The sequence below is a fragment of the Macaca fascicularis genome, chromosome 17 (assembly GCF_037993035.2).
Source record: "Macaca fascicularis isolate 582-1 chromosome 17, T2T-MFA8v1.1".
NCBI classification, from domain to species: domain Eukaryota; kingdom Metazoa; phylum Chordata; class Mammalia; order Primates; family Cercopithecidae; genus Macaca; species Macaca fascicularis.
Window position 1 is genome coordinate 1,597,230 of NC_088391.1, and position 27,743 is coordinate 1,624,972.

Below are 27,743 nucleotides of genomic sequence, written 5' to 3' on the forward strand. Positions count from 1 at the left end.
GCAGCGCTTCCGCGGGGACTCCCTGCGCCGTGGCCCCCGGCCCGCCCCGCGCCAGCCGTCCGGACCCGCGTCCCCAGGCGGTTGCAGACGGGCGAGACCTAGGGCCCGATCGGCTCTGGGAGCCCCGGAGAGCAGCTGCCTCGCGCGGCCTGCGGAGCCCCGGACAGGCGCGAGCGGGGCGCGGGCTGGAGCATCTGCGTGCGGTGGGCGCCGGCCAAGCGGGTCGGGACGGCCCCAAGGGCCCTCGGCGCTTCTCTCGCGTCCCGCGCCAGCGTGCCCCGGAGTGTGTGGGCGGCAGGGAAGGGCTCCGCGTCCACACCTCGAGCGCCCGCGCAGCTGCGGGACGGGGATGCAGGCGCTAGGCTTGAGCGTGCGCGCGGGCTAAGGTGAGGAATGGGGCCGCGGGGGAGTGCGGTGGCTGCGCGTGCAGGGTAGGGATGCGGGGGCGGTCGGTGTGCGGGGGCGGTCGGGGTGCGGGGGGGTGCGGGGGCGGTGGGGGTGCGGGGACGGTGGGGGTGCCGGGGCGGCGGGGGTGCGGGGGCGGTGGGTGTGCCGGGGCGGTGGGTGTGCGGGGGCGGTAGGGGTGCGGGGGGGGTGCGGGGGCGGCGGGGATGCGGGGGCGGTGGGTGTGCGGGGGCGGTAGGGGTGCGGGGGAGGTGCGGGGGCGGCGGGGGTGCGGGGGCGGTGGGTGTGCGGGGGCGGTGGGTGTGCGTGCTGGGAGGCGCGCGGGGCGGGGCTGTTCGGCGGCGGCGGGGGCGTGGCGCGGCGGCCTGGGCTGCGGCGTGGGGGCGCCGGGCGCAGCGCACACTGGGGCTGCAGGGATGGCGACCAGGGCGGGGAGGCCGGGCCCTGGCGCGGGGCGCACGCGTGAAGCGGCACCGCACGTGTGAAAGGAATTCTTTTCAGAGAGGCCGGGAGCCCTGCTCGGGAGGAACGCGCCCGGGTCGCCGCCGCGGCGGAGCGGGGTAAGGCGGGCCGGGCGTCCCGGGGGCCGGGCGCAGGGGCTGAGAGCAGCGCGGGGCGGGGACGGGCGGGTCGGCGGTGCCGCGGAGCTCCCGGGCGAGCTGGGACTGCCGAGCTGGGGAGCTGAGCCCCGGCACGTGTGCGGCTCCCAGCCCCCTAGGATTCTTTCAGGATTCTTTGGAAAGTTGTGGGGAGCTCGGGAAATTTGTGAGAAACTTTTGGAATAGTTGATCCTCCTGCTCCTTGGCTCCTGGAGGTCTGGGGAGCAGCGCCTGGTTTGGCTTCCCTTGATGGACAGTCCAAGGCCGAGTTTAAGGTGTTTTCCTGGGTGGTGTGCCCCTCGGGGGGAGGAAGCCGGGCTGTCCCGGACCGTCAGGCTGTAGGGCTCCTAGCGATACCCAAATGCTTGGAAACTCTCAGCAGATGTCACCGCGCCATCGTCCGCGCGCACCCAGCCGTCCGCGGGCATTCGGCATCGCCGTGCTCCTCAAAGTCGTGTTGGGCTCGTTTAGAAACGAGCGTGGCTCGCCTACATTCTTTTCAGAAACATTTTAAACGTTTTATTTTTAAGAAACACTGTAGCTATTAATGCCACGACCAAATGTCTCGGTCTATATGTTTGTTATGACGTGTTCAAGTAGAAAGAATTTGCAGAGGAGCGGAAAAGCGCCGCCGGAGCCCCTTCTCGTAGGAGACTTGAGAAAACAAATGGCAGTGACGCGGCTGCATTTGCTTTGTTGCCGGCTCCAAACTAGTGAGCAAAATTCATCCTACCGTGTAGAGTTCTCGGCTCCTGAATATGTGACTGCGACTTTAGAACTCCAGTTTTTATTTTATCAAGATGTCTCCAAAACATGCCGTTTACAAATGGTTCTATCCCAACAGCTGACAAGCGAATTACGGCTCTCATCACCCAGGGATTCAAAACCGTGGTGATTTATGATCTGCGCATCACCTCACTGGCGGTCCGTCCATGTGCTATGAAATGTATTGCAAGACAAACATTAAAAGATTAAAGAGGAAAAAAGAGGGGTTTATTTTCCAAATATCACTGTGCGCAAAGTAAACATCAGCTAGTTTGGCGCAGGTTCCACCTGCTCAGCAGTTTCGTTCATGTTGAGATAAGCATCTCATAAGGGCAACGCACGTGTTGCTGTAGTGGAAATTAATTCACAAAACTGTGCTACTCTAACAAATCAGACAACACTGTTTCTTAACCAGGAACTGTTAACTGGCTGAAAGCTCTTAAAAGAATGATGGGTAACAAAATTTTTTGCCAATAAGGAAAATATTTTTGACCCAATTGTCTTAAATGTTACTTACATTTTAACTTCTTATATTCATTTCTCTTAGCTAAAATAACGTGTACATACTATACATGTGAAATGAAAAATTATATACGTTTATCGCAGCCTTTGTTTGTTTGTTTGTTTTGAGACGGAGTCTCCCTCTGTGGCCCAGGCTGGAGTGCAGTGGTGTGATCTGTGCTCACTGCAAGCTCGGCCCCCCATCTCACCCCATTCTCCTGCCTCAGCCTCCCGAGTAGCTGGGACCACAGGCGCCGCCACCACGCCCGGCTAATGTTTTTTGTTTGTTTGTTTGTTTAGTAGAGACAGTTTCACCGTGTTAGCCAGCATGGTCTCGATTTCCTGACCTCGTGATCCGCCCCCCCCCACCCCCCCGCATGCCAAAGTGCTGGGATTACAGGCGTGAGCCTCCGCGCCCGGCCCTTTTTTTTGAGATGGAGTCTGGCTCTGTCACCCAGGCTGGAGTGCAGTGCTGCGATCTCAGCTCACTGCAACCTCCCGAGTAGTTGGGACTACAGGGGCCTACCACCATGCCTTCTTCCTCCCTCCGCTGGATGGTAGCTATTCCCAGTGCTATGTAGTACTTATATTTTGATCTGTTTTGTGCTAGTCTGACTCTCTCATAGATTGCAAATGAATCTCCTGAGAGTGAGGACTGGATCTTAATTATTTTTGCTGTCCTCAGTGTGTGGCACTGTGCCACACACAATAGGTAATAATGTTTTATAGTAATTTATAATAAATGTTTACTGAATTGAGGAGGGAAAAAAATCCAATACCTGTGACAACAGCGTATATGTCTCTAAAAAACAGTATTTTGCAATTTCTGTATAATGCTTAAAGGCAATAAAAGAGTAACAAAGTTTCATCTTAATTTGCATTCCTACAGTGGTGGAAAAATTCTCATGATAACTAGGTTAGTACTTACTGCTTGCTTTTTTTTCTTTCCTTTTTTTTTTTTTTTTTTTTTGAGACAGAGTTTCGCTCTTGTCCAGGCTGGAGTGCAATGGCACAGTCTCGGCTCATTGCAACCTCCGCCTCCCGGTTCAAGCGATTCTCCAGTCTCAGCTTCCTTTGTAGCTGGGATTACAGGTAGGCACCACCACGCCCAGCTAATTTTTGTATTTTTAGTACAGACAGAGTTTCGCCATGTTGGACAGGCTGGTCTCAAACTCCTGACCTCAGGTGATCCACCCGCCTAGGCCTCCCAAACTGCTGGGATTACAGGCGTGAGCCACCACGCCCAGCCTACTGCTTGCTTTTTTAAAACTCCTCTGCATCTCCAAAAGTAATGGTTGATGTGAATAGTTTTCACACTCTTATGTGTTTTCTTTAATTTGAAGAATTGGTTTGCTTTAAATTTACTGTTAACAAACTAATGATACTAGACATAAAAATTATTTAGCTTTTTACATTTAGACCACCTGATTATCTCCATGGATTATTGCTTATTTATTCCTGAAACTCCATTTCCTGCTGACTTTAAAATGAATCTTTTATCCTAGAACATAGAAGCAATTTCTGGTTATATATCAATAGAAGTAGAGTTGAGTAAGAAAAGTGAAATGATACTAATACTATAGAAATTATTTCTGCAAAAAACTAGAAAATATTTTGACAGATGTAATTTTTATCAGTAATTCAGTGGAATAATAAAATACCATAATTATCAGGTTGTGGGATTTTGTTCAGTAAGCAAGAGTAAAAATATCTGAATTTACTTTAAAAAAATAATTCTGGCCAGGCGTGGTGGCTCATGCCTGTTATACTGGCACTTTTTGGGAGGCTGAGGCAGGAGGATCTCTTGAGCCCAGGAGTTTGAGACTAGCCCAGGCAATATAGTGAGATACAGTCACTCCAAAATATAAAAAATATATTAGCCCAGTGTGGTGGTACATGCCTATAGTCCCAGCTACTCAGGAGGCTGAGGCAGGAGGATCATTTGAGCCCAAGAGATTGAGGCTTCAGTGAGCCATAAGTGTGACAGAAAAAAAAAAAAAAGATAATTCCAACTTGTGATAAAGTAATTGGGCTGTCCTTAGCATATCAGTAATATTTAACCATTTTTATAAAAGATAAAAACGCCCCCTTGAGACAGTCTGGACTGGAAGAAAAGAGTGAAAGCTTAAAATGTACTCCAGCCCATGTTTCTAAACATATGTATTCCAGTATGTTAGAATATAATAAAATACAAAAGGCATGTAACACACAGTGTCACAGGCTGAACAGTCTGCCGACTGCATCGCCCGTGAAGTGGTGTGGAAGGGGAAGGGAAGTTGGACCAGGAGTTGGAGGCTGGGCACTTCGTGCTGGTGTCAGCACTATGGGCTGCGCAACTTTCGGCGAGTCCCAGGACCCTCTCCGGGCCACCATTTCCAGTTTGTAAAATAAGGAGCATGAACTAGACCATTTCTAAGGTTCATCCCATGCCAAAATGCTTAAGATTCCATATTTCTTCTGTCAGTAATGAGTCAGATTCCTGAAGGATGTCGTTTGGATTTATATGAGGAAGTTGCCTTTTAACTGATGGCACTGTGTTTATGAGGCCAGTGTTTGGTCTTCTGTTCAGACGTCACAACTTGTGTTTTAGACATGACAAAAGCCTGTTCTGATCGCTGCGATGCTGAAGCACCCCTGTAATTTTCTCTGTTACTTACCCTTGCCCCAAGCCACCCCTCAGAAAGTGGGGTACTGGTAAGTTCGATTTTACTTTAAGGAAATCACTTGTTTTCATTATTCAATTTTTAAAACTTGGAGGACTAAAACATTGAAGGAAATATGTTAACACATCGCTAAAATGTCTAAATAAAATGTTTGGATAAGAAAATAATTTCAGTGGAATTCTTAAGTGGTTCACATAAGTTATTAAAACTGACAATGCCCTTTAGTAATTAGCGGAAGAAACCAGAGGGTTCCTCTGGGAGATGGAGCTGGGAGGTCTCTGGAGGGTTGAAAGGAAACCCAGTGGGGCGTGAACAGTCTTAGCAGACAGTGTTTCTAATTACGCGCAACTCTTTACATTTTCCTGTCAATTGAATTGAAACTAAACCAGCTGTTAATTTTCTAGCTTCATATTAGCCCTCCTTGTGGAAATGATGTTTTAGTGCTGATTTCTAGAGGGAATATTTATTTTATTCAAGTATTTCAAGAAGAAAGACTGTAGATAAATAGTATATTTTTAATTTGGCCATTCTCGAGTATAAGATATTGAAGACAATTGTTTTTAAATTAACACAGTTGTTTTAATTACTTCCAGTTTAAAATTAGCTCTCAGTACGGCCAGGCTTGGTGGCTCATGCCTATGATCCCAACACTTTGGGAGGCCAGGGTGCACAGATCGCCTGAGGTCAGGAGTTCAAGACCAACCTGGCCAACATGGTGAAACCAGAAATATTTTTGTGTTTTCTACCAAAAACAAATTAGGTAGGTGTGGTGGCACATGCCTGTAATCCCAGCTACTTGGGAGATGAGGCCCGAGAATTGCTTGAACCCAGGAGGCAGAGGTTGCAGTGAGCCAAGATCATGCTACTGCACTCCAGCCTGGGAGTGCAGTGAGACTGTCATAAAATAAAATAAAATAAAATAAAATAAAATAAAAGAATAAAATACTCTCACTAAGATTTTAAGTTATAAAAGGTAAAAAAAGATTAGTTCCTCCCTTTGACTAGAAATGAAAGTTGTTCACCATATTTACCTTAGCCAAATAAAGGTTTAAGAGCATATGACTTTTCAGGTATGCATAAAAGATTTAAATCCCCACATGAAAGAGAAAATAAGATAAATAATAATAATACGTAGATGGCAGACACTGTTGTACATGCTTTCCATACATTCTTATTTCGTAAATAAGCACATTTAAGATATAAAAATGTATAATCCTAGCAATGCCTTAGAACTATTAAAGAAGTTAAAAAATTAAATTTATAATATTCCTAAATCACTTGGTTCTGGATGAGAGTAATGCTTCCTGCAACAACAGCATTAGATTTTTGAAACATTAGGAATAGAACCCATGTATCTCTCCGTGTAGAGATGGAAACTCCTAGAACTATACAATAACCACATAACTTTGAGATAAAGGATACTCTTAAATTGTATCTGTGTATTTTACAGTAATGCCAACAAATACTAAAATCTGCATTATCTATTGAAAAGATCTATAGGACTCCTATAGATTTATTCTATATGTTATGAATATGGCATACAAAATAGGACAAGGGAGAAAATAAAATAACCTGTCATTTTTAAAAGCATATCAAAGTTGGTTCATTAACAAAAGATAAACTAGCAAGACTAAATATTTTTAAATCCCCAAATAAACAATATTTGGAACCAAACGAATTTGACTACAAACACCATAGAGCTTCAAACTCATAAGAAAATGCCATGAATAATTTTATGTCAACAAATTTGAAACATAAAGCAGAAAATTTTCTAAAAAATATAAGTGACCAAATTTGACTTAGTAAACCTACATATGTTAGTAACAGTTAATGAAATTAAATTTGTAATCAAGTCTTCCCTCCTACCCCCTAAAAAAAAAGACATTAGTCTGAGTCAGGAGAATGGCTTGAGGCCAGGAGTTTGAGACCAGCCCTGGCAATATAGTGAGACCCTGTCTTCACAAACTAAAAATGAAAATAAAAATTGGGCATGGTGCCTGTAGTCTCAGCTACTTGGGAAGCTGAGGCAGGAGCATTGCTTGATCCCAGTAGTTCAAAGTTACAGTGAGCTGTAATCATGCCACTGTATTCCATCCTGAGTGACAGAACAAGGCCTTGTCTCAAAAAAATAAAGTAATTAAATCATAACAAAGAGGAGTTACCCTCTTTGGTGATTAACATCTAAAAATCACAATAGATGGAGGAAAAAAGTGTTGCATTAAATCCAGTACTCATTCAAAGTTTAAAAAACAAAAACAGAACAAAGTATTTAGCAAAGAAAGCCTGGAAGGAAATGTCTTAGTCTGATAGAAATTAAAACATCGTGCTCAATGACAAAACTTTAGAAGCATTCATATTAAAGTCAGAAACAAGAAACGATGTTACCACACTATATTATGCTAGAAGTCCTGGCCAGTAAAGGGAAGACAAGAAAAATAAATAAAAGGAATTAGAATTAGGAAAGGAAGAGACAAATTTATCCTTAAGAGTAGATGATTTCTATGTCTACGTAGAAAATCCAAAAGAATCTATTAGAACTGGAAAAGCCTTTGTAACAGGTTGCTGGATACAATATCAATATACAAAAAGAATGTTCCTAAGTACTAATAACAATCAATAAGAAAATTTTTAAAACTCTTCAGAACAACTGTGAAGAAGAATCTAGGGATAAATCTAACAGATGTGTAAGACCTTCAGGGACAGCATCCTAAGGCTCAGGGCATTAAAGAAGCCGTTGCAGCAGTTGAGACATTGCACTTGCTAGTGGGGAAAGGAATGTACAGAAGTAAATCTGATTCATCTCTAAACGTAATGCATTTCCAATCCAAACCCTATCTTGGATTTTTGTGGGTCTTGGAAAACTATACCTAAGTTTCCTGTGTTAGAAGTAAAAGGCCAAAAATTGTTGAAAGATACATTTGGAGAACAAGGTTGGGGGACTTGTCCTACCAGATACCAAGTGCTGTATATCTAGAACTGTTGCCATTGGGTGTCCTGCTGGTGTGGTTAACAGGGGTAGCCTTCTGTCATTTTCTTCCGGAGATGGGAAACTAATATCATGTGCTCTCAGTGTGAAACTTCAGAGATTCAAGATTTTCCTCTTTCATGCTGGTCTGTGTGATTGAACTGTGGCACTAAATTATAAGTGACACTAAACCAGCTTTTAAAGGCCTGCTTTTAATCTTGCTTGGACAATGCTAAATGTTGAAGTCAGCCGTATAGAGTACAATAAAAGGTCTTTTGTTCCTTTTGTTATTTTGACAGGTTTGTTTTGAATTCTATTTCTTTTTTAAAAAGTCAGATCAGAACTATGAAAAGGGTGGGACGATGTACCGAACACTATAGGCTTGGTCTTGTGGCATCTGGAAATTACAGTCTTTAGGTACAAAAGCTTGAAATAGGCAAGGAATGAAAGAGGCTAATGGAAGACAGTCTTTTCAGTGGTTGAAAAGATGACTAACTAGATAAGCCCATTTTCATTGTATATTATTTGTGACTAGTTCAGCCCACCATGCCCTCTTAGAAATGTGCTAAACCAGGGATGCAGAAATGAGCATCTGAACCACCATTGCCCTGTACCAAACCCTCACAGACATTACTAGTTAAACATAGAGCTCTTTCTGGGTAAGCCTACTTGTGACCCTCAAAATCCTACTCATCAGTGTTCCAGGCAATCACAAATACTTAATACAAAATTAATTTACCTAGCTTTACTCCATATTATATTAGCTCTAATTTGTAAACCAAGTAACAGTGTTTTAAATTGTCAGTATAGACTAGGCGTGGTAGCTCTCGCCTGTACCAGCACTTTGGAAGACCAAGGCAGGCAGATCACCTGAGGTCAGGAGTTCCAGACCAGCCTGGTCAACATGACAAACCCCTATCACTACTAAAAATACAAAAATTAGCCGGGTGTGGTGGCGGGTACCTGTAGTCCCAGCTACTCGTGAGGCTGAGGCATAAGAATTGCCTGAACCCACAAGACAGAGGTTGCAGTGAGCCAAGATCGTATCACTGCACTCCAGCCTGGGCAACAGAGCAAGACCCTATCTCAAAAAAAAAATTTTTTTTAATTTTCAATATGGTGTTATGAGAGGGAATCAAGTATGGTACAAATTACACCTTTTGGCTGTGGCTGCATTCCAGAGTCTTAACTAAAACTTGGCTTGGTGGTGATCAGCTCCTCTGCAGGTGCCCCGCCCATGTGTGCTCACCCTCTGGATGCTGCTGGACCCCTGGGCTCTATCGTCACCCCTGTTTTCTCCTCCCCTGCCCTTCAATGATCTCAATCCAGCCCCGGGATCCACTTAGTGACAAGTCCCAGAGGTGCACCTCCAGCCTCCACACTCGCACATCTCAGGCATTTTAAACTTAACACGTCCCAGAAAATTCATGATCGCATGTTCTTCCCCAAACCTGGGCCTCCTCTGGTCTCCCCATCTTGGTAAAAGGCAGTTCCATTCCTCCAGTTCCAAGCGTCAGTGCTGGTGCCCTCCCCACACCAGCCCAGGGGAACACCTGTGGGTACCACTTTCAGGCATATGCAGGCCGGGCCTTTTCCCATACCTCGACTGCTCACATCATGTCTCTGGGTTGTGGCCCAGCCTCCTTGCTGTATGCTGTGCGTTTGCCCCCACCCCCATTGACTGTCCTAGGGCAGCCCTGTGAGCATGGCCACTCTTCTGCTCCGTCCCTCCAGTACTTTCCCATCGCACTGAAGTGAGAGCCGGGGTTCTCTTCCTGTCTACTGTGGCCTGTCTGCCTTCCTGGCCCCAGCTTGCCAAGCTCAAGTAATCCCATCCTCGCTGTCCCTTGAACCCATGAGGGATGCCCGTAACTGAGAGCCCCTTCTGGCCTGGATCACTCTGCCCTCATACCTGAGGCTCCCATGTCCTGGAGCCCCAGTCCTCTCTGGCCTGCGCACCCCCACGGATGCTCCTCCGCGGCTCTCCGCTTCTCCAGGGTATCAGGAAGTCTGACACATGGAACTTCTCTCACGTTGCCTGACTTCGCACCAGCACGGGGGCTGCACTGGGACAGGAGTCCCTGTGTCCTGTTCCGTGTCGTCCTGGGGCTGGAGGCATCCCTTTGGGGAGCAGGACTCAGCAGCCTTTGTTGACCGCCTGCATCTCCTGTACCTGCAGAGGAATGGGTTGTGGGGTGTGGGGGGCAGGACCTCATCTCTTCCACATCGTCTCCAGTCCTTGCCATCAAGTTTCCTTATCTCCTGGAGGGCTGAGTCCTGTCCTTGCCTGAGGAGGTAACCTCCTCGCTGACCCCGCTGACAAGAGTCTTGTCAGCACTCTGGAGACCTCCTGCCCACGCCTGCCCTCACTGGCTGCCTCCTGGCCGGAAGGAGCCTCCTTGCTCCCACTCCACCCTCCCTCCGACACCCTCCTCCCTCTCTGATGTCCAACATCCACACCTCCCCGTCTGGGGTACCTCTGCTGGGCCCCGGGCCCCACTTTTGCCCATGCTCTGTCCTTCTCTGACATTCTTGATGTACTGAGAACAGATGGAAGCCGGTGGCTCCCCCATCACTTCTCTCCACACTGCATTGACCCCTCCCCCAGGACAGGACACTTGAGGACCACAGTTGTCTCCTGCCTTCCTGTGAGGTGGGCAGGCCTTTCCCCCACTCCGTCCTTTGGGCCCTCTGAAGGGCGCTGACACGGAGTCACCCCTGCACACCTTCCAAAAACCTAACACAATCTAAGCCTGTGGCCTTCTCTGAAGATGCTCATCAGGAAGAGACGGAGGGCGCCTTCCCCCACACTGTCCAGGACGCGGTCCTCCCGGCCTCATCTTAGTCCTGACACTGCCAGAGCACCTTCACACACACGCGCACACACGCACACGCACACGCACACACACGCACGCACACACGCACGCACACACACACGCACACACACACGCACGCACACACACACGCACACGCACACACACGCACGCACACACGCACGCACACACACACGCACACACACACGCACGCGCACACACACACGCACACGCACGCACACACACACGCACACACACACACACGCATGCGCACACACACACACCAGGAGCAGTGGTCTCCTGCCTCCCTCTTCATCTCTGTTCTTTGCTGCACGGTCCTGCCTGAGAGAGGCAGCTGTAGTGCAGACCCTCTTCCCAGCCCTCCAGCCCACGCGGGCAGCTGCCTCCTGGTTGTCTTTGTTCCTGTCTCACCACTGCTTTCACAGCCGCCCCCTCGCCTTTCTTCCAGCTCAGCTCAGCACTTGCCCCAACTTCTTCCTCTTTATTTTTTATCTATTTATTTATTTTTTATTTTTTGAGACGGAGTCTCGCTCTGTGGCCCAGGCTGGAGTGCAGTGGTGCGATCTCAGCTCAGTGCAAGCTCCGCCTCCCGGGTTCACGCCGTTCTCCTGCCTCAGCCTCCCGAGTAGCTGGGACTACAGACGCCGCCACCACGCCCGGCTAATTTTTTGGTATTTTTAGTAGAGATGGGGTTTCTCTGTGTTAGCCAGGATGGTCTCGACCTCCTGACCTCGTGATCTGCCCATCTCGGCCTCCCAGAGTGCTGGGATTACAGGCGTGAGTCACCGCGCCCGGCCAACTTCTTCCTCTTTAAATGGTGCCATCATTTTCCCGGTCACCAGGCTCAGCCTCTGGTTCGTGGCTCCTTTATTCCCTGACTCTAGTCAGCCGCTGCGTTCTGCTTTATTTTTGTCTTCAGAATGTGTCTCCTTGCTGTCCTTTTTTTTTTTTTTCCATTCGCCTGCCTGTCACCCAGCCCAGGCCTTGGACACTCACTCCGAGATTACCCCACTCCTCCTGGGGCCCTGCCGGCTGGCAGAGAGGCCCCCTCACTCGTGAACAGCACTTCCAGCCCGTCGCTCCCTCCCAGCGTTGTTGAGGGGCTCTCTGTCATTCATCTGTACCGCAAGTGTTTACTGAACGTCTGCTCTGCGCAGAGTATGGCCACAGCCTGCCTCTGCTGCACAGAAGCCGCCTTTTAAAATCACTGCTTCCAACCCACAACCCCTGTTCCCACCTCCATGGAAACGTTGCTCTCTCCTGGAAATGCATTCTCTTCTCCCACCTCTTATCCAAACCCACAAACTCCTAATCCCAGCTGAAATCCTACTTTTCTCTGCCTGCACATTTCAGTATAATATGAATATCCCTTTTCTCTGAAATCCCCTTGTATGTATATACTATGTAGCTCCCTAATTTACTGAATTTTCCCATCTCCACAAATAGATTTTTAAGATAGACACTATTCCCTAAACTATTTCTTTCTCTTTTTTTAAGAGACAGCATCTTGCTCTGTCACCCAGACTGGAACGCAGTGGCACAATCACGGCTCACTACAGCCTCAACTTCCCTGGCTCAATTGACCCTCCACCCACAGCCCCCCGAGTAGCTGGGACTATGGGCATGCACCACCACCCTCAGCTAATTTTTTTGTAGAGAGGAAGTCTCACCGTGTTGCCCAGGCTGCCCTTGAACTCCTGGTCTCAAGAGGTCCTCCTGCTTGGCCTCCCAAAGTGCAGAGATTACAAGTGTGAGCTACTGCACCGAGATCATTCCTTAAACTTCTCGTGTGGCCAACAAAACCTGTGGCCCAGAATTGAGAGCAAGACTGTCACTGAGTAAATAGCCATTGATATATCTGAGGGAAAATGTAGTGGCTCTTGAAGGCCAAGGGGAAAACAATTTAACGGTTGAAAAGAAAAGGTAACTTTTCAAAGACTAAGAAAGCAGCGACAGAAACTTTGAAACATAAGACCTGTTTGTTATTCAGACAGTTAAGAATCAAAGTTTTCACTGAGACAAAACTGAAACGATGAAGGGCCATGTCATGGGCGATCATAAACACCCATAAACACCCTGCAACCCAGTGCTGTGTAACCCACAGTTTTTAGGTCAGTTCTCTAAAAAGGTCTCAATAACGTGGGCTGCCGTATTCTGTCATTAGGTCGCATGCACCTTGCAAGGTTAAGCGATCACACCGGGGCCCTCCCCGTGGGTGATGAACGAAAGCCTGTGTTTTCCTCTGCCCAGCGGTGCTGAGGAGACGTGGTTCAACAGTGCCTTGCCTGACCTCAGCCTCCGTCAGTCCTGGCGTACCTTCTCTCGCCCTCTGTCTGTACTTAGCGCAGGAGAGTCTCTCTGTGACACGTGTGCAGGTCTCTGATTTCACTATCTAATGATACTAGGAATGTGATTAAAAGTGATATCGGGCTGGGCACAGTGGCTCACACAGGTAACCCCAGCACTTTGGGGGGCCAAGGTGGGCGGATCACTTGAGACCAGGAGTTCCAGACTAGCCTGGGCAATATCGCAAGACCGCGTCTCTACAAAAAAAAAAAAAAAAAAAAAATTAAGGCCGGGCGCAGTGGCTCAAGCCTGTAATCCCAGCACTTTGGGAGGCCGAGACGGGCGGATCACGAGGTCAGGAGATCGAGACCATCCTGGCTAACACGGTGAAACCCCGTCTCTACTAAAAAATATAAAAAACTAGCCAGGCGAGGTGGCGGCGCCTGTAGTCCCAGCTGCTCGGGAGGCTGAGGCAGGAGAATGGCATGAACCCGGGAGGCGGAGCTTGCAGTGAGCTGAGATCCAGCCACTGCACTCCAGCCTGGGCGACAGAGCGAGACTCCGTCTCAGGAAAAAAAAAAAAAAAAATTAAAATTAGCCCCGCATGGTGGTACATGCCTATAGTCCCAGCTACTTGGTAGGCTGAGGTGGGAGAATCACCTGAGCCCAGGGAATTTGAGGCTGCAGTGAGCTATGATCCGTGCCACTGCACCTTAGCCAGGGCGACAGTGAGACTCTGTCTCTAACAACAACAAAAAAAAAAAAAAAAAAAAAACAAAAACAGAAAAACATGATATTGGTAAAATGCCTCCAGAGCCTCTACATGTCATCCAGAGCCAACTAAAGTCTGATGGTGGCGGGGTGATTGCCGCGTCTGCTGAGGAGGCTTCCACACAGGTCTGATCAGGATCCAGTTGTCAGTCTCCCAGATAGATTGTCTGTCTTCTGGTTAAAATTTCATTTATTCTTGCATGTGTTTTACAAAACAAAACCCAAATTGTGAAGTGTAGTCGTGAGGCTCAGATGAGTGGCGGGGACATGGACGCCCTTGCCCTTGCTCGCTTAGAGTCAGTTGGGGAAACTGCTTTCTCCAAACACTGCGCCTGATGTGGGAGATTGCCAGGCAGGAGGATGGAATCCAGTCTAAACTCTCAGTGATCCCGCAGTCATTATCCTCTGACATTGGGCGAAGCGTGCAAAGTGTATTGTATTTGTTTGTGTGCTTACTGCAGACATGATTAAAGCAATGAACGGAGTAGAAACCACAATGAAAGAACAATGAAAAAGGAGTCAGCTGATTTTTTCAAAAACTACAACTTCGAAAAATGAAAGCCATGGTCATTCATCTTTTATGATGAGCAATGTGATATGTTGTCATAGAAAATGCAGAGAACTGTGAAAAGAAAAATCACCCCATTCTCAGAAGCACCACTGTTAACATTTCAGTATCATTTTTCCTTTTCCTGTGTCCATGTAAGAGAGTGTATAAAATAGCTGGTATCAGACTGCTGTGTGGTCCTAAGCTTTTGTCACTTATCATAGCACCAGTAATTTTTCATGTCATTAATGTTCTGAAAAATTACATCTAATGGCTCCTTCATATTTTAGTAGTTATAAATGAACCATAGCTTTTCATTTTTACCAGGCTTTATTTCATGAAGCATTTAAGATAGTGTATCGGTTAGGAATTCTTTTTCACTTGCAAGCAACAGGAAACCTAATTTGAACAAATAAGATTTTCCCCTCTCATGAGAAATCTGGAGGTGGCTGATGGGGCTGGCGGGGCAGTGCCACAGTTCACAGCAGGTGCCCTAGGACTCTCTTAACCAACCCCGCATGCGTATTGATTCATGCTTGCCAGGCAGCTGCCCAGCTCCAGCACCACGTCTGTACGTGGAAGAGAAAGGGAAAGGATGGCACAGTACTGCCTGCCCTTTTCCTAGAAACCAAAGCTTTCCCAGACGTTCCCCAGCCGACATCTTACACCTCACCGGACAGAACTGCCTTTTCTATTCGCCTCCAGCCACAAGGGAGGATGAAGAAGCAAACATTTCCCTTCCCAGTCACATCAGAGTCAGGCGAGGGACAGAAGGATGGGGGTAGGAGCTGGGTCGGCCAGAGCACGGTGTCAGCCATGGCCAGCCAGCACTGCTCAGGTAACTGTTCATCCTCTACCAGCCGTTTCTGATTCCAGTCATTCCTTATGAGTAACATCACAACACGCCATGCACACACGTTTATCCAAGTCTCTGATTATTCCCTTAGTAGGATGTCCTGGAAGTAGAATTAGAGGTCAAAGGTATTGTTAGGTTCATGCCTCTCATTCTTTTCCAGAAAGATCCACACAGATCCCTGGTGTGCTACCACACGCAGTGTCTGAATGCTGGACGCTCCTGTTCGGGACACACTGTGTCGTCCTGTCTCTGGGACGCAGCCTTGGCCCCTGATGGGGCACAAGCAAGGCTCTGGCTGGTGGCTGGTCATCGTTCTTGTAGGTTGCACTCAGAGGTCACAAGTCTCTTCCAAGGGCATATATTAGAGTGTTTTGCAGCCCCTGGGCCTGAAGGATCTGGAGCAGGCTGAGCCGCTGCAGTCAGCTTCCCCATCCTATCGTCTGGTTTACCAATTGAATAAGTAGTTATTTGGCCCCGTGTTTCTCAGCAGGTGCACGATGGGCATTTGGGGTGGGACAGTTCTTTCCTGTGAGGTCACCCCAAACATGGCAGAACATTTTGCCTCCACTGGCCCCACAGGGAAAGGCCAGCAGCATTGTCCAGTCTGTGACGGGCAGCAGGCCCCTCCCTCATGGTGCTCTGTGCCATCAGCCCTGTGCTGGGAGCCAGCGAGGCCCCTGTCCCAGCAGCTCGTGTAGCAAGAACTGCTGGAGCATGTGCGAGGCTGCTGGAAGGGGAATGAGCTACCCACAGCGGCCTCTCCTCGGAATCCTCTGGAAAGCACATCACCCTGCTGCTCCGCCTGTAGACAGGGAACAGGAAAGGACGCCCATGCCAGCCCTGCCCTCAGAGCCAGGCCTAGGGGAAGGGCACAGGGGGCAGGTGTTCTCTAGAGCCCAGAGGCTGCTCTTGCCTGGGAGAGCTTGGCAGGTGGAGCTGTGGGAGGATGGAGAGAACCTGCTGGAGCGGGGTGGAGAGGAGGGTGTTGGGAGGAGGTGACAGCCATTAAATCAGGGCGTGGCAAGCGGGGGAGAGAACCCAGGGCACCGGTGTAGGCCTGAGGTGGCCACCCCTGAGGGGACTGTGGAGGCAAGGGGCAGGTCAGCAGGCAGTGGCTGGACGGAGCGGGGCTTTAGGTTGGAGAAACAGCATGTGCGGAGGCGTAAAGGTGGAGTTTCAGGCTTCAGTGTGTCTGGGCCCAGGTCCTGATGGGTCTTGCATGCTCTCATGGTTTTGTCCTGTGCAGTGTCTACCCAGATGCCTGGGCAGGTAGGGGCATAGATGCCACTGGGGTCTGGTCCCAGCCCAGAGGAACACTTGGAGGAGAAGCAGGAAGTGACCTAAAATGGTTCCCCGACGTCTTTCATGGGGTGACTGAGTGGTTTCAAGTGTAGTAATTACGTTTCTAAAGTAAAACATCCTCCTCCTTAGAACACAAGAAAAGATGCCAGCCACAATAGGAGACGAGAGACTGGGAGGATGAGTGAATAGTCAGCTTGTCTAAGAGCTCCAGGGGCCCAAACAAAACGCTGGGAGTTTATTCTGAGGGAGAGTTAACATTCGTCTGTTTCTTTAGATTGTTAGTGAGTAGAGTTTTCTTTTATTTGCCTTTGAACCAATTCATAAAAATTAATATTTTTTTTAAAAAATTTTGTTTGAGACGGACTCTTGCTCTGTCACCCAGGCTGGAGTACAGTGGCGTGATCTCGGCTCACTGCAGCCTCTGCCTTCCAGGTTCAAGTGATTCTCCTGCCCTCAGCCTCCCAAGTAGCTGGGACTACAGGCGCGCTCCCCCATGCCTGGCTAATTTATGTATTATTAGTAGAGATGAGGTTTCACCACGTGGGCCAGGCTGTTCTCGAACTCCTGACCTCAAGTGATCCTTCTGCCTTAGCCTCCCAAAGTGCTGGGATTACAGGTGTGAGCCACCGCTCCCAACCTGAAATATTTTAAAATTGAAAATGACAAGTGTTTTCTTTGGTTCCACTAGAGACTGTGTCCTCACAGCTGAGACTGCTTTCCTCACTGCAAAGCATGGAGCTGTCTTTCTGTTTCCATTCCCAGCATCCAGCCTGTTGGGGCAGCAGCAACACGGGGTGCCATCTCGTCCCGTGTCTGCGGGCACTGCTGCTTTCTCAGCAGGCGGCCATCTCACCTCCCTCCATCCCTGTGGATGACCGTGGTCCCTGTTGTACACAGGCTCGGAGAGTGGAAGCTGCCTGCCTGGGGATGTTTACCTAACACTTGCTGAGTTGGGCCTGGGGCTGGGCCTGCAGCTGGTACCACCTCCCACCTTGGGCTGCCTTCGTTGGAGTCACACCGCTGGGGCAGGTGTGGCTGGTGAGCCCTGCCCAGCACCCATGGGCACTCTGACCCAGAAGACTGAGGATCCATGCCATCTCCCACACTGGCTGGGCTCCATGCACTTGCACCCTGACTGAGTCTGGACATGCTGTTTCCACCCCCAGACATCCTGGGTACCCACGAGTGCTGTTGGGTGACGGCCACTGAAGGCCTGGCTCTGCTGAGCTGGCCCCTGGTCCTGGCAGGATCCTCAAGCTCTGTTCACCCCAAGGGCTTCCTCTGCCCTCATCCACCACCCCTCCAGCTCTGCCTAGAATCTGATGTGGGCACTCGGTCAGGCGAGGTGATTTCAGGTGGTTGTCAGTTGATGCTGAACCTGTGTGAGAAGATCGTTCCCTTATCAATTCTGTTTCTACCCTAATAGTGGCCTTGGAGAGGGGTTCGGTTTGATACTAGTCTGTTTAACACCTCTCCAGTACTCCTCATCTTCCTCTTTGCAACAGAGAGAGCTTACACCCAGAGCTCAAGCAAGCAATGTCCCATAGACTGTATCAACTTCCTTGTCATCAAGGAATTTATTCTTTTTTAAAAAGGGGGAGTAAGCCTTTATTTCCTTATTTCCAAAATACAGCTGACTGAATTGGAACGTATTTACTTTTAAAGCTACCATCCATTGAAGGTATTAGTGGCAGTTTTCCATTGACAATAGTAATGTAAACTTTGCTAGTTTAGATAAATTTAAGCGTAAAGAGTTGATGTGAAGACGGAAAAAGCAAATAGTAGGAGAGGTATCAGATTAACATGGCAGAAGTTCTGAAGGTGGCATGGGCATGGGGATGGCAGCAATTTGGGAAAAGGCTGCTCTGATCCCACCAGAACAGAAAGGTCATGATTCAGAATTGGCCCAAGTGGGCGCAGAGCCCCGGAGCTCCTGTAGGGTCAGCCTCAGGGCGAGGATTTGGGCAGCCTGGAGGCCAGCGGAGGGCATTTTCTCTTCCGGCTCTGGCTTCCTCCTCTCTGAAATGAAGAGTTCAACCTGTGGTTCCTCATGGGCGCTTGCACTTGTGTAGTGCCTGCTCGTCCGGGTCCTGGGGCGCTGCGATGCCTGCCCTGTGGAGAAGCTGCCCAGCAGCCCCATCTCAGTACCATCGGGCCGCGCCCAGGGGTGCGAACCCTGGCCCTGAGCCGTTGCAGCCCGGTGTTAATGAGCGTTCTCCTCTTACAGGTTAGGAATCTGAAGCAATGGGCGACTGGAGCTTTCTGGGAAGACTCTTAGAAAATGCCCAGGAGCACTCCACGGTCATCGGCAAGGTTTGGCTGACCGTGCTGTTCATCTTCCGCATCCTGGTGCTGGGGGCGGCAGCGGAGGACGTGTGGGGCGACGAGCAGTCCGACTTCACCTGCAACACCCAGCAGCCGGGCTGCGAGAACGTCTGCTACGACCGGGCCTTCCCCATCTCCCACATCCGCTTCTGGGCCCTGCAGATCATCTTCGTGTCCACGCCCACCCTCATCTACCTGGGCCACGTGCTGCACATGGTGCGCATGGAGGAGAAGAGGAAGGCCAGGCAGGAGGAGGAGCCGCCGAAGACGGACAGCCCCAGCCCCCCGGAGCCGCCGCAGGACAGGCCCTCGTCGCGGGAGGACCGCGGCCGGGTGCGCATGGCCGGGGCGCTGCTGCGAACCTACGTCTTCAACATCATCTTCAAGACGCTGCTGGAGGTGGGCTTCATCGCCGGCCAGTACTTTCTGTACGGCTTCGAGCTGCAGCCGCTGTACCGCTGCGACCGCTGGCCCTGCCCCAACACGGTGGACTGCTTCATCTCCAGGCCCACGGAGAAGACCATCTTCATCATCTTCATGCTGGCGGTGGCCTGCGCGTCCCTGCTGCTCAACATGCTGGAGATCTACCACCTGGGCTGGAAGAAGCTCAAGCAGGGCATGACCAGCCTCGGCCCGGACGCCTCCGAGGCCCCGCCGGGCACGGCCGATCCCCCGCCCCTGCCCCGCAGCTCCCGGCCGGCCGCGGCCCTCGGGTTCCCGCCCTACTACGCGCACACCGCGCCCGCGGGACAGGCCCGCGCCCTGGGCTACCCCGGGGCCCCGCCGCCAGCCGCGGACTTCAAACTGCTGGCCCTGACCGAGGCGCGCGGCAGGTGCCCGTCCGCCCAGCTCTACCACGGCCACCACCACCTGCCGCTGACTGAGCAGAACTGGGCCGGCCGCGCGGCCGAGCAGCAGCGCCAAGAGCTCAGGGCCTACGCCGCGGCGCCCACGCCCGCAGCCCCCAGCCCCACCGGCAGCAGCTCCCAGCCGCCCACGCACGAGGCTGAGGCCGGCGCGGCGCCCCTGCTGCTGGATGGCAGCGGCAGCAGTCTGGAGGGGAGCGCCCTGGCGGGGACCCCCGAGGAGGAGGAGCAGGCCGTGACCACCGCGGCTCAGATGCACCAGCCGCCCTTGCTCCTCGGAGACCCAGGTCCGGCCAGCAAGGCCAGCAGGGCCAGCGGTGGGCGGGCCAGGCCGGAGGACTTGGCCATCTAGGGCCCGGGTGCCTGCCTCCAGACAGCTGTGTAGTGATCCTTTTCTTAGAAACCAAAACCAAAGAGCACTTGCCACCAGCAGATAGAACCTGAAAGTGAGCGCCTGGCGTCCCAGGAGGTGGACGATGGAGGAGAGATCAGGTTTCCGTGTTCAATGCTTGCTGTTCTTAGTACTGTGAGTTACAGGGGGGCTAACTCCCACTTTCTGAGTTTGGGGATTGGGGGGACAAGGGTTGTGGGCCTTTGAGATCTTCACAGCAGCCCAGAAGTCTGGTTGCTGAGCGCTGTCTCTGGGGGTAACTGTTCTGTTGTGGTAAAGCAACAGGTATCCTGCAGTCCCTTCAGCTCCAGGGCAATTGGGTTTGCTATTCCTCAGCCCTCCAGAGCCTCTGGGCAGCCCAGAGAGTCATAGAGGCACTTAGCTCTATCTCTGTTTGATACTTTTAACTTAGAGTTGAATTTCATTTGGGATATTTGCCAAACTGCGCTAAAAAAAGATTTACAGCAAGTCTATGTAGTGTCATTTGAGTTTCCGAAATTGCATGTGAAGCCCAGGATATCAAGCTTCAGGCTTCATGACAAGTGACAAAGAGCAGTTACCCTGCAGAGGCAGGCTCAGTGGGCAAGGGCCCCAGAGGTTGCTGGCAGAAGGCAGGTGGAGACGCAGCCACACCTGAGGCCATTTTTAAACAGTTGAGGAAATTGACATAAAAGTGTGTCGGGTATGCTGTAGGTATTTATTTTCTAAATGATTATTTTGTGCTTTGAATGGTACAGATATGCCTATTTTCTCCCACTTTCTTTCAGGAAAAATGAAAGAAAAATATTGTTTTTCTTTCTCTAAATAATGTTAAAATGATTAGTGGCCAAAACAGTGCTAATTTGTCCTAATGCATACTAGTAAAGATTTTGAACTTTCTTTTAAAAGAAATTCTTTCACTTCATGAGTCACCTAATTATAATGAGAATGTATTATATAAAACAAAAGCAGGGGAAAGTTTTAAGTGCATTCAAATACTTGAAGTTCTGAAGATTTTGAATGGGAAGTGAAAAGTGAACTACTGTTGCCAGGAAAATTATTTATACAGATGAATCTATGACAATCGACACTTTAAAAAAACAGTACAGAATAAAAACACTTCAAGCTTCCTAATCATTCTTTGTGGACAGCCTGTTTGCTTTCTGGAGTGTAAATAATATCAGTGTCTGGGGATCCCTGCCTGGGGGAGGGCGTGTGCTCATGCAGGCTGTATGCCCCCTTCTCCCTCCACACTAGAGCTGTCCTGACAGGGAAGGCTGTTTATGTGTGTGGGCATGGCTGGAAGACGGCAGAATTTTCTGTCCTGCACACACGGCTATAGTATCTTGGTCACCATTTGTTTATAAAATGAATGATGGTCATGTTGAGGCTGTTTCTACTCACACTTTTCACCTCCAACTTCTACTTAGTATAGTTAGCCCTTGTTCGGCAAGACCAATTTAATGCATTTCTTTTTATAAATTAACTTCTCGATGGTGCATTTGTGACCACACTCCAGACATACTTTCTGTTTTCTATCATAAAGGGTGCTCCACTAACAATCTGATGAAAGGAATGCAATTTCCAAGTCTCAGATTCCTGCATGCAACTAGTTTTTCGTGTCAGTCAAACACAAAGAATTTATTAGTACATTCTGCTTGCTGTAGGATTCACTGGGCAGGCTCCAAGGCTTGAAAAATGCTAACTTTTCCGTACAGCTCCTCGCAGACTTTCTCAACCAGATTGAGAAAGAGAGAAATTAGCCTTTTGGAAAACTGTGAGTGACTTTCTCACTTCTTTCCAGGCTGGTGCATAACTACAGCCATTCTAGATGCATAACTTCCCTCCGAAGTTAACTCATTACATGCAGTGTATGCCATAGGCCTAGGGCAGCAGGACTTAGTTCTCGTGAGTGATAAAGGCTGCTAGAAGATCCTAGTCTGGGAGGCATTCTGATAAAAAGCTTTGGCCATTTTAGAAAATGCAATAGCAATCATCCAAGAGCATATAAGTACAGCTCAAGTACCAGTGGATGTGAATACTTGGTTCTTTAAATTCTACCATAATAAATGTTCATAACAGTAACAAGCTTCTTGTTTACTCACAATTTGATTTTGAGTGGGGTTGGAGATGAGCATGAGAACTCAAATTGTATTTAGTTTTTACATTTTAAAATTGAATTTAGTCAAAATATGTTTATGGAAATGCCAGTACTGTACAATTGACTATAGTCTAGTGGGCCCATTGAGAGTGGATAGGAGTATAGACTTAGATTCACCGACTTGAAAATCACTAATCTATAAAGAAGTGAGGTTTTGCAATAGAACAGTGCCTGTGGTGTTTTTTCAGGTTAGCATACTGATTTCAGTTCATGTAAGAAATGAAAGCATGTCTTACATCCTTTTTCTCTTTGAGGTATCCATGATTCTAAAGGCTGGGTCTTTCTCTCTCGGGCAGTGTGAAATTGTTCTTTACTCAACTAGTCCTTTAAGACATTGAAACGTGCAATAAAAATAGAAATTGCCTCTCTCCGTGGGCAAGATTCCAGACCTTTTTTTTTTCTAGCCTGGAAATTTTACTGAAACTATTTTACTCTTGATTTATTAGAAAGTTTTAAAAAATCTCTAAGCCTATTTTAAAACTCAAATGCTGTACCTATAGCATTTGAGTATTATATTTACATACATAGTTTTTAAGCTGCTATATACAATTACTTCTTAGATCCCTGTTTTTATAAAATGTTAAAGATCACTATAGTTACAGTACCAAAATTCATTTTTTAAATTATAAAACTATTTCTTATATTATCACTCACTTTCTCCTTTTTAAACTTTTACTGAGTTATTCTTGTATTTTTTAATAAAATTGACACCAAGAAATCCTTAAATTTACAAAAGAAAAATAGCAAGACAGCACCTCTCTCATTTATCCTGGATTTCTTCAACTCTGGACAAGTAAGTAGATAGATCATAGAATTCCTACACAACAATACCTAGAATAATAACTATGAATATCATTTAAACATCACTTTACGGCCGGGCGCGGTGGCTCAAGCCTGTAATCCCAGCACTTTGGGAGGCCGAGGCGGGTGGATCACGAGGTCAGGAGATCGAGACCATCCTGGCTAACATGGTGAAACCCCCGTCTCTACTAAAAACACAAAAAAACTAGCCGGGCGTGGTGGCGGGCGCCTGTAGTCCCAGCTACTCGGAGGCTGAGGCAGGAGAATGGCGTGAACCTGGGAGGCGGAGCTTGCAGTGAGCCGAGATCGTGCCACTGCACTCCAGCCTAGGTGACACAGCGCGAGACTCCGTCTCAAAAAAAAAAAAAAAAAAAAAAAAAAAAAACATCACTTTACAAAAAATTAACCCAATAGGGTTTAGGTCTCCTTTCACTTTAGGCTTTTTAAAAAGTATTATTAACACTTTAATTATTTTGTATTACTAAATAAAGTCCTTTTCTCTGAATTTTTTGAACTTCTGATATTTGTAACACTAATTCATGAATCTCCACCAAAATAAATACTTATAGAGAGTACTGCATGATTTAAGAGAGTAAATACATTTTCCAAAGATGAATAGAGTCCTGCCACCATCACCACGTGCCACTCCCACAAATTGAGGATATCCTACATAACCTTTAATGTAACATATGGACATTGTACATTTAAGGTCAGGCAAGGCACTTTTCTTCCTAATTTTATATTACAGTGCAAATCTTGGGTTGACTCACTCTAAGGTTTCTGACCAAAAGATTTTTTCCCCTTTACATTACAGAACATCATAACAAGGCAAACAAGTTAGGGATTTGAATAACACTCAAAGCAACAAACTGTTTCCAGAAAGTACCATATTTGAAGCTGTTTGATGTGTAAATGTTCATTTAGCTCATATATTTGCAAAACTCTTACTAACACTTAATTATTGTGCCATCACAGTGTCTTTCCTGGATTACACTGTAACTGGAAGTAAACATTTTCTAAGATAATAAAAGTGGCCTTAAGTTTAAACCACTAGTTCTGCAGTGGGTTGTTTTCATTGACAGACTCCCTAAGCCGGTATTCAAAATCACACTTTTTGGTATCTTGGATATAATAAGGAGGAAGACCTTTATTCCTAACAGAAGCAGTTTGAGAAGTCGCTGCAGGGGCCGTCCCATCTGTCACAGGCTTTCCCCAGAGTGAAAACACACGTTCTCCCAGGGTTCAAGCGTTGCCGATGCCTGCAGCGAGTTCTTCTGAAGAAATAATAGAAAAGTTCACCTTCTTCCTGTCTCATTAAGTCCCCCCTTGAGCAGCGTTCCCTCAAGCCCCATGGGGCTTCACGAGAGCGAGAAAGAGATCTTTGCTTTAGGAGGCTGGAGTTTGTGGTTCTTGGGACGCTGTCCCGCATGGAATTCTATGTCAGGGGCCCCCTCTGTCTACCTCTGTGACACCGTTGGCAGCACTGGAACGCGTCTGATTTTCAGTGCTTGAGAAGGAACGCATTTCCCACCTGCAGCCTTCCTGCTTTCTGAACCCAGGTGTGAGATGATTCCCAGGGACACAGTATAACACCAAGCCGCCGGCCTGGGGGCTCGGAAAGCTTTCAGAGCTCCACACCCAGAACTCAAAACTCAGCTCCTCCAAGCATAAATTGGTGGGAGTTTCCCATATTGCAGACAAGTGCAAACACCTGTCGTGATGGACACTTTGGGGAAGACAGTCGCGGCCTGTGGAGGGAAATGTTAAACAGGCCCAGGCCGCAGCCTGTGGCTCCCTTGCTCACTGCGGGCCAGGGCGGCCCGGACCCTGGGGACAGTGCGCCAGTGGCACCGACGAGAGGAGAGGGGCCGTGGTAAGAAGGCACGAGTGCAACCTGGGCAACATAGGGAGACCTCGTCTCTTCAAAACAGCAACAACAACAAAACAAAACAGGCCGGGCGCGGTGGCCCACGCCTGCAATCCCAGCTAGTGGGGAGGCTGAGTGGGAGGATGGCTTGAGCCTGGGAGTTCCAGGCTGCAGTGAGCCGTGATGGCGCCCCTGCACTCCAGCCTGGACCACACAGCAAGACCCTGTCTTTAAAAAAAAAAGCATGGACACACGGATCAGGACCGTTTCCCTCGGGGGAGGGTGGCGAGGAAACGGGCAGACCCGAGTCTGAGCCTGGGCCGGCTGGGCCGCCGCGCAGGGCGCTGGCACGCCCGGGAACAAGCGCCAAGTGCGCTCCGCACAGCGCCGCGGGAGCGCGGGAGGGACGCGGGGAACCACAGCGCCTGCTGCTGGGCCGCAGAGCCCAGGCTGGCCGAGCGCGGAAACAGACGCTTTCCGTGGGCTTTGTCGTCTGCGCGGTCCTGTCCATTGGAAGGGAGTGTCCTCACCAGGAACTCGCAACGGTCCTGTACGGGGGACAGTTCCACGCCCGAGTCCAGGTGAGCCGCTGTGGTCACGGACAAGGGGCTGAATCTTGCACCTCTCTCCTCCCACAGCTGACTTTGGGAAAGTTATCTGACGTCTTTGACTTTATAGATGAGTTTTCTTGTCTGAAAAATTGAAATAAAGTTGCAAGGAGTAAAGAATGTACTTAAAATGCTTTGCCTAGCCCTTAACCCATAGTGATGCTTAATAAACGCAAGACTCAGGGTAAATAAAAATAATCCGCAGGCTGACCAAAATTTTCACCTGCCTACCCATTTTTATGGCTTACCTTTATTGCAAAACAAAACAGTTTTAGGCCAATTGGCTCATGCCTATAATCTCAACGCTTTGGGAGGCTGAGGAAGGAGCAATGCTTGAGGCCTGGAGTTCGAGATCAATCTGGACAACATAGTGAGACGCCCCTCTCTACAAAAAAAAAAAAAAAAAATTTTAATTAAAATTAGCTGGGCAGGCCAGGCGTAGTGGCTCATGTCATCCCAGCACTTTGGGAGACTGAGGCAGGTGGATCTCCTGAGATCAAGAGTTCAAGACCAGCCTGGTCAACATGGTGAAACCCCATTTCTACTAAAAATACAAAAATTAGCTGGGCGTGGTGGTGCATGCCTGTAATCCCAGCTACTCTGGAGGCTGAGGCAGGAGAATCGCTTGAACCCGGGAGGCAGAGGTTGCAGTGAGCCAAGATAGTACCACTGCATCCAGCCTGGGCGACAAGAGCAAAACTCTGTCTCAAAAAAAATAAATAAGGGCTGGGCCCAGTGGCTCATGCCTGTAATCCCAGCACTTTGGGAGGCCGAGGTGGGTGGATCACCTGAGGTCAGGAGTTTGAGGCCAGCCTGACCAACATGATGAAACCCCGTCTCTACTAAAAATACAAAAAATTAGCCAGACATGATGGTGGGCGCCTGTAATCCCAGCTACTTGAGAGACTGAGGCAGGAGAATTGCTTGAACCAAGGAGGCAGAGGTTGCAGTGAGCCGAGATCGTGCCACTGCACTCCAGCCTGGGCAACAAGAGTGAAACTCCATCTCAAAAAAATAAAAAAATTAAAAATAAATAAATAAATAAAAATTAGTCGGGCATAATGGCACTCACATGTGGTCCCAGCTGCTCGGAAGGCTGAGGCAGGAGCACTGCTTGAGCCCAGGAATTCAAGATTGTAGTGAGCTGTGATTATGCCACTGCACTCCAGCCTGGGTGACAGAGCAAGACCGTCCCCCTAAAAAAAAAAAAAAAAAAAAAAAAGAATATTATACAGCTTTAAAAAGGGAGGAAATTCTGACACGTGCTACAACATGGATGAAACTTGAGGACTTCATGCTGGGTGAAATAAGCCAGACACCAAAGAACAAACACGACACAATTCCACCTGTACAAGATACCTTACAGTGGTCACACTCATGAAGACAGAAACTAGAATGGAGGCCACTAGGGGCTGTGGGGAGGGGAATGGAGAGTTGCTTCCTGGGGACAGTTTCAGTTTGGGAAGATGGAAAACTTCCGGAAAAGGATGGTGGTGATGGTTGCACAACACTGTGAATGTGTTCAATGACCCAGAACTGTACACCTGAAAATGGTTAAAATGGTCAATTCCCTGTTATGTGTATTTTACCACAATTAGAATTTTAAAATATATAGATTCAAGAAGCCCGTAAGAATCGCATTTCAAACTGAACTAAAATACATATGGAAAATGGTGCGATGCCTACGCACACCGCTTGGCGGATCTGAACATGCCTAGAGGAAGAGACAGAAATGGCTTCCTCCCCAGAGCTGCCCTCTTTGTCCTCTGTTTATGTCACAACTGCCCACCCTTTCTCTTGTCACTATTCATGCTGAAATTCCTCAGGGAAAAGAAGCAGGCCTTTGGGATGAGGGTTGTGGGAGTGGAGGGGTTGGAAGGGCAGGTATGGGAGGAGGGAAGGGAGGTGCAGAAGGAGGCAAGTGGCCTGGGTACAGTCACCCACAGCTGTCCTCATCCTGGCGCTTGGTCCTGTGTCGGTTTGACAAGCCTTGAACTCACCCCAGAACACTGTTATTGGCCCTGATGTGGAATCTTCTTTGAACCATTTCATGAGTTTTCATCACATTTCTAGTGAGAAAAACAAAAAGGTTTATAGTTCTTTAAAAAAAAAAAAAAAAAATCTAGGCCGGGTGCGGTGGCTCACACCTATAATTCCAGCACTTTGGGAGGCTGAGGTAGGCAGATTGCTTGAGCTCAGGAGTTCAAGACCAGCCTGGGCAACATGGTGAAACTCTATCTCTACAAAAAAT

General features: G+C 48.7%; 1 protein-coding gene across 1 annotated transcript; it reads left to right on the plus strand.

The window, feature by feature from the left end:
* The first annotated feature begins 802 nt into the window (after positions 1-802).
* GJA3 (gap junction protein alpha 3) lies at positions 803-22,378 on the plus strand. The gene is made up of 2 exons (XM_045377138.3): positions 803-965; positions 18,722-22,378. The coding sequence occupies exon 2, from the start codon at positions 18,739-18,741 to the stop codon at positions 20,035-20,037; it is 1,299 nt and encodes a 432-aa protein (XP_045233073.2). The 5' UTR covers positions 803-965; positions 18,722-18,738; the 3' UTR covers positions 20,038-22,378.
* Positions 22,379-27,743: the final 5,365 nt, after the last annotated feature.

What these genes read in the sequence shown, in the direction of transcription:
- GJA3 (XM_045377138.3), top strand. Translation starts at nt 18,739, where the DNA reads ATGGGCGACTGGAGCTTTCTGGGAAGACTCTTAGAAAATGCCCAGGAG.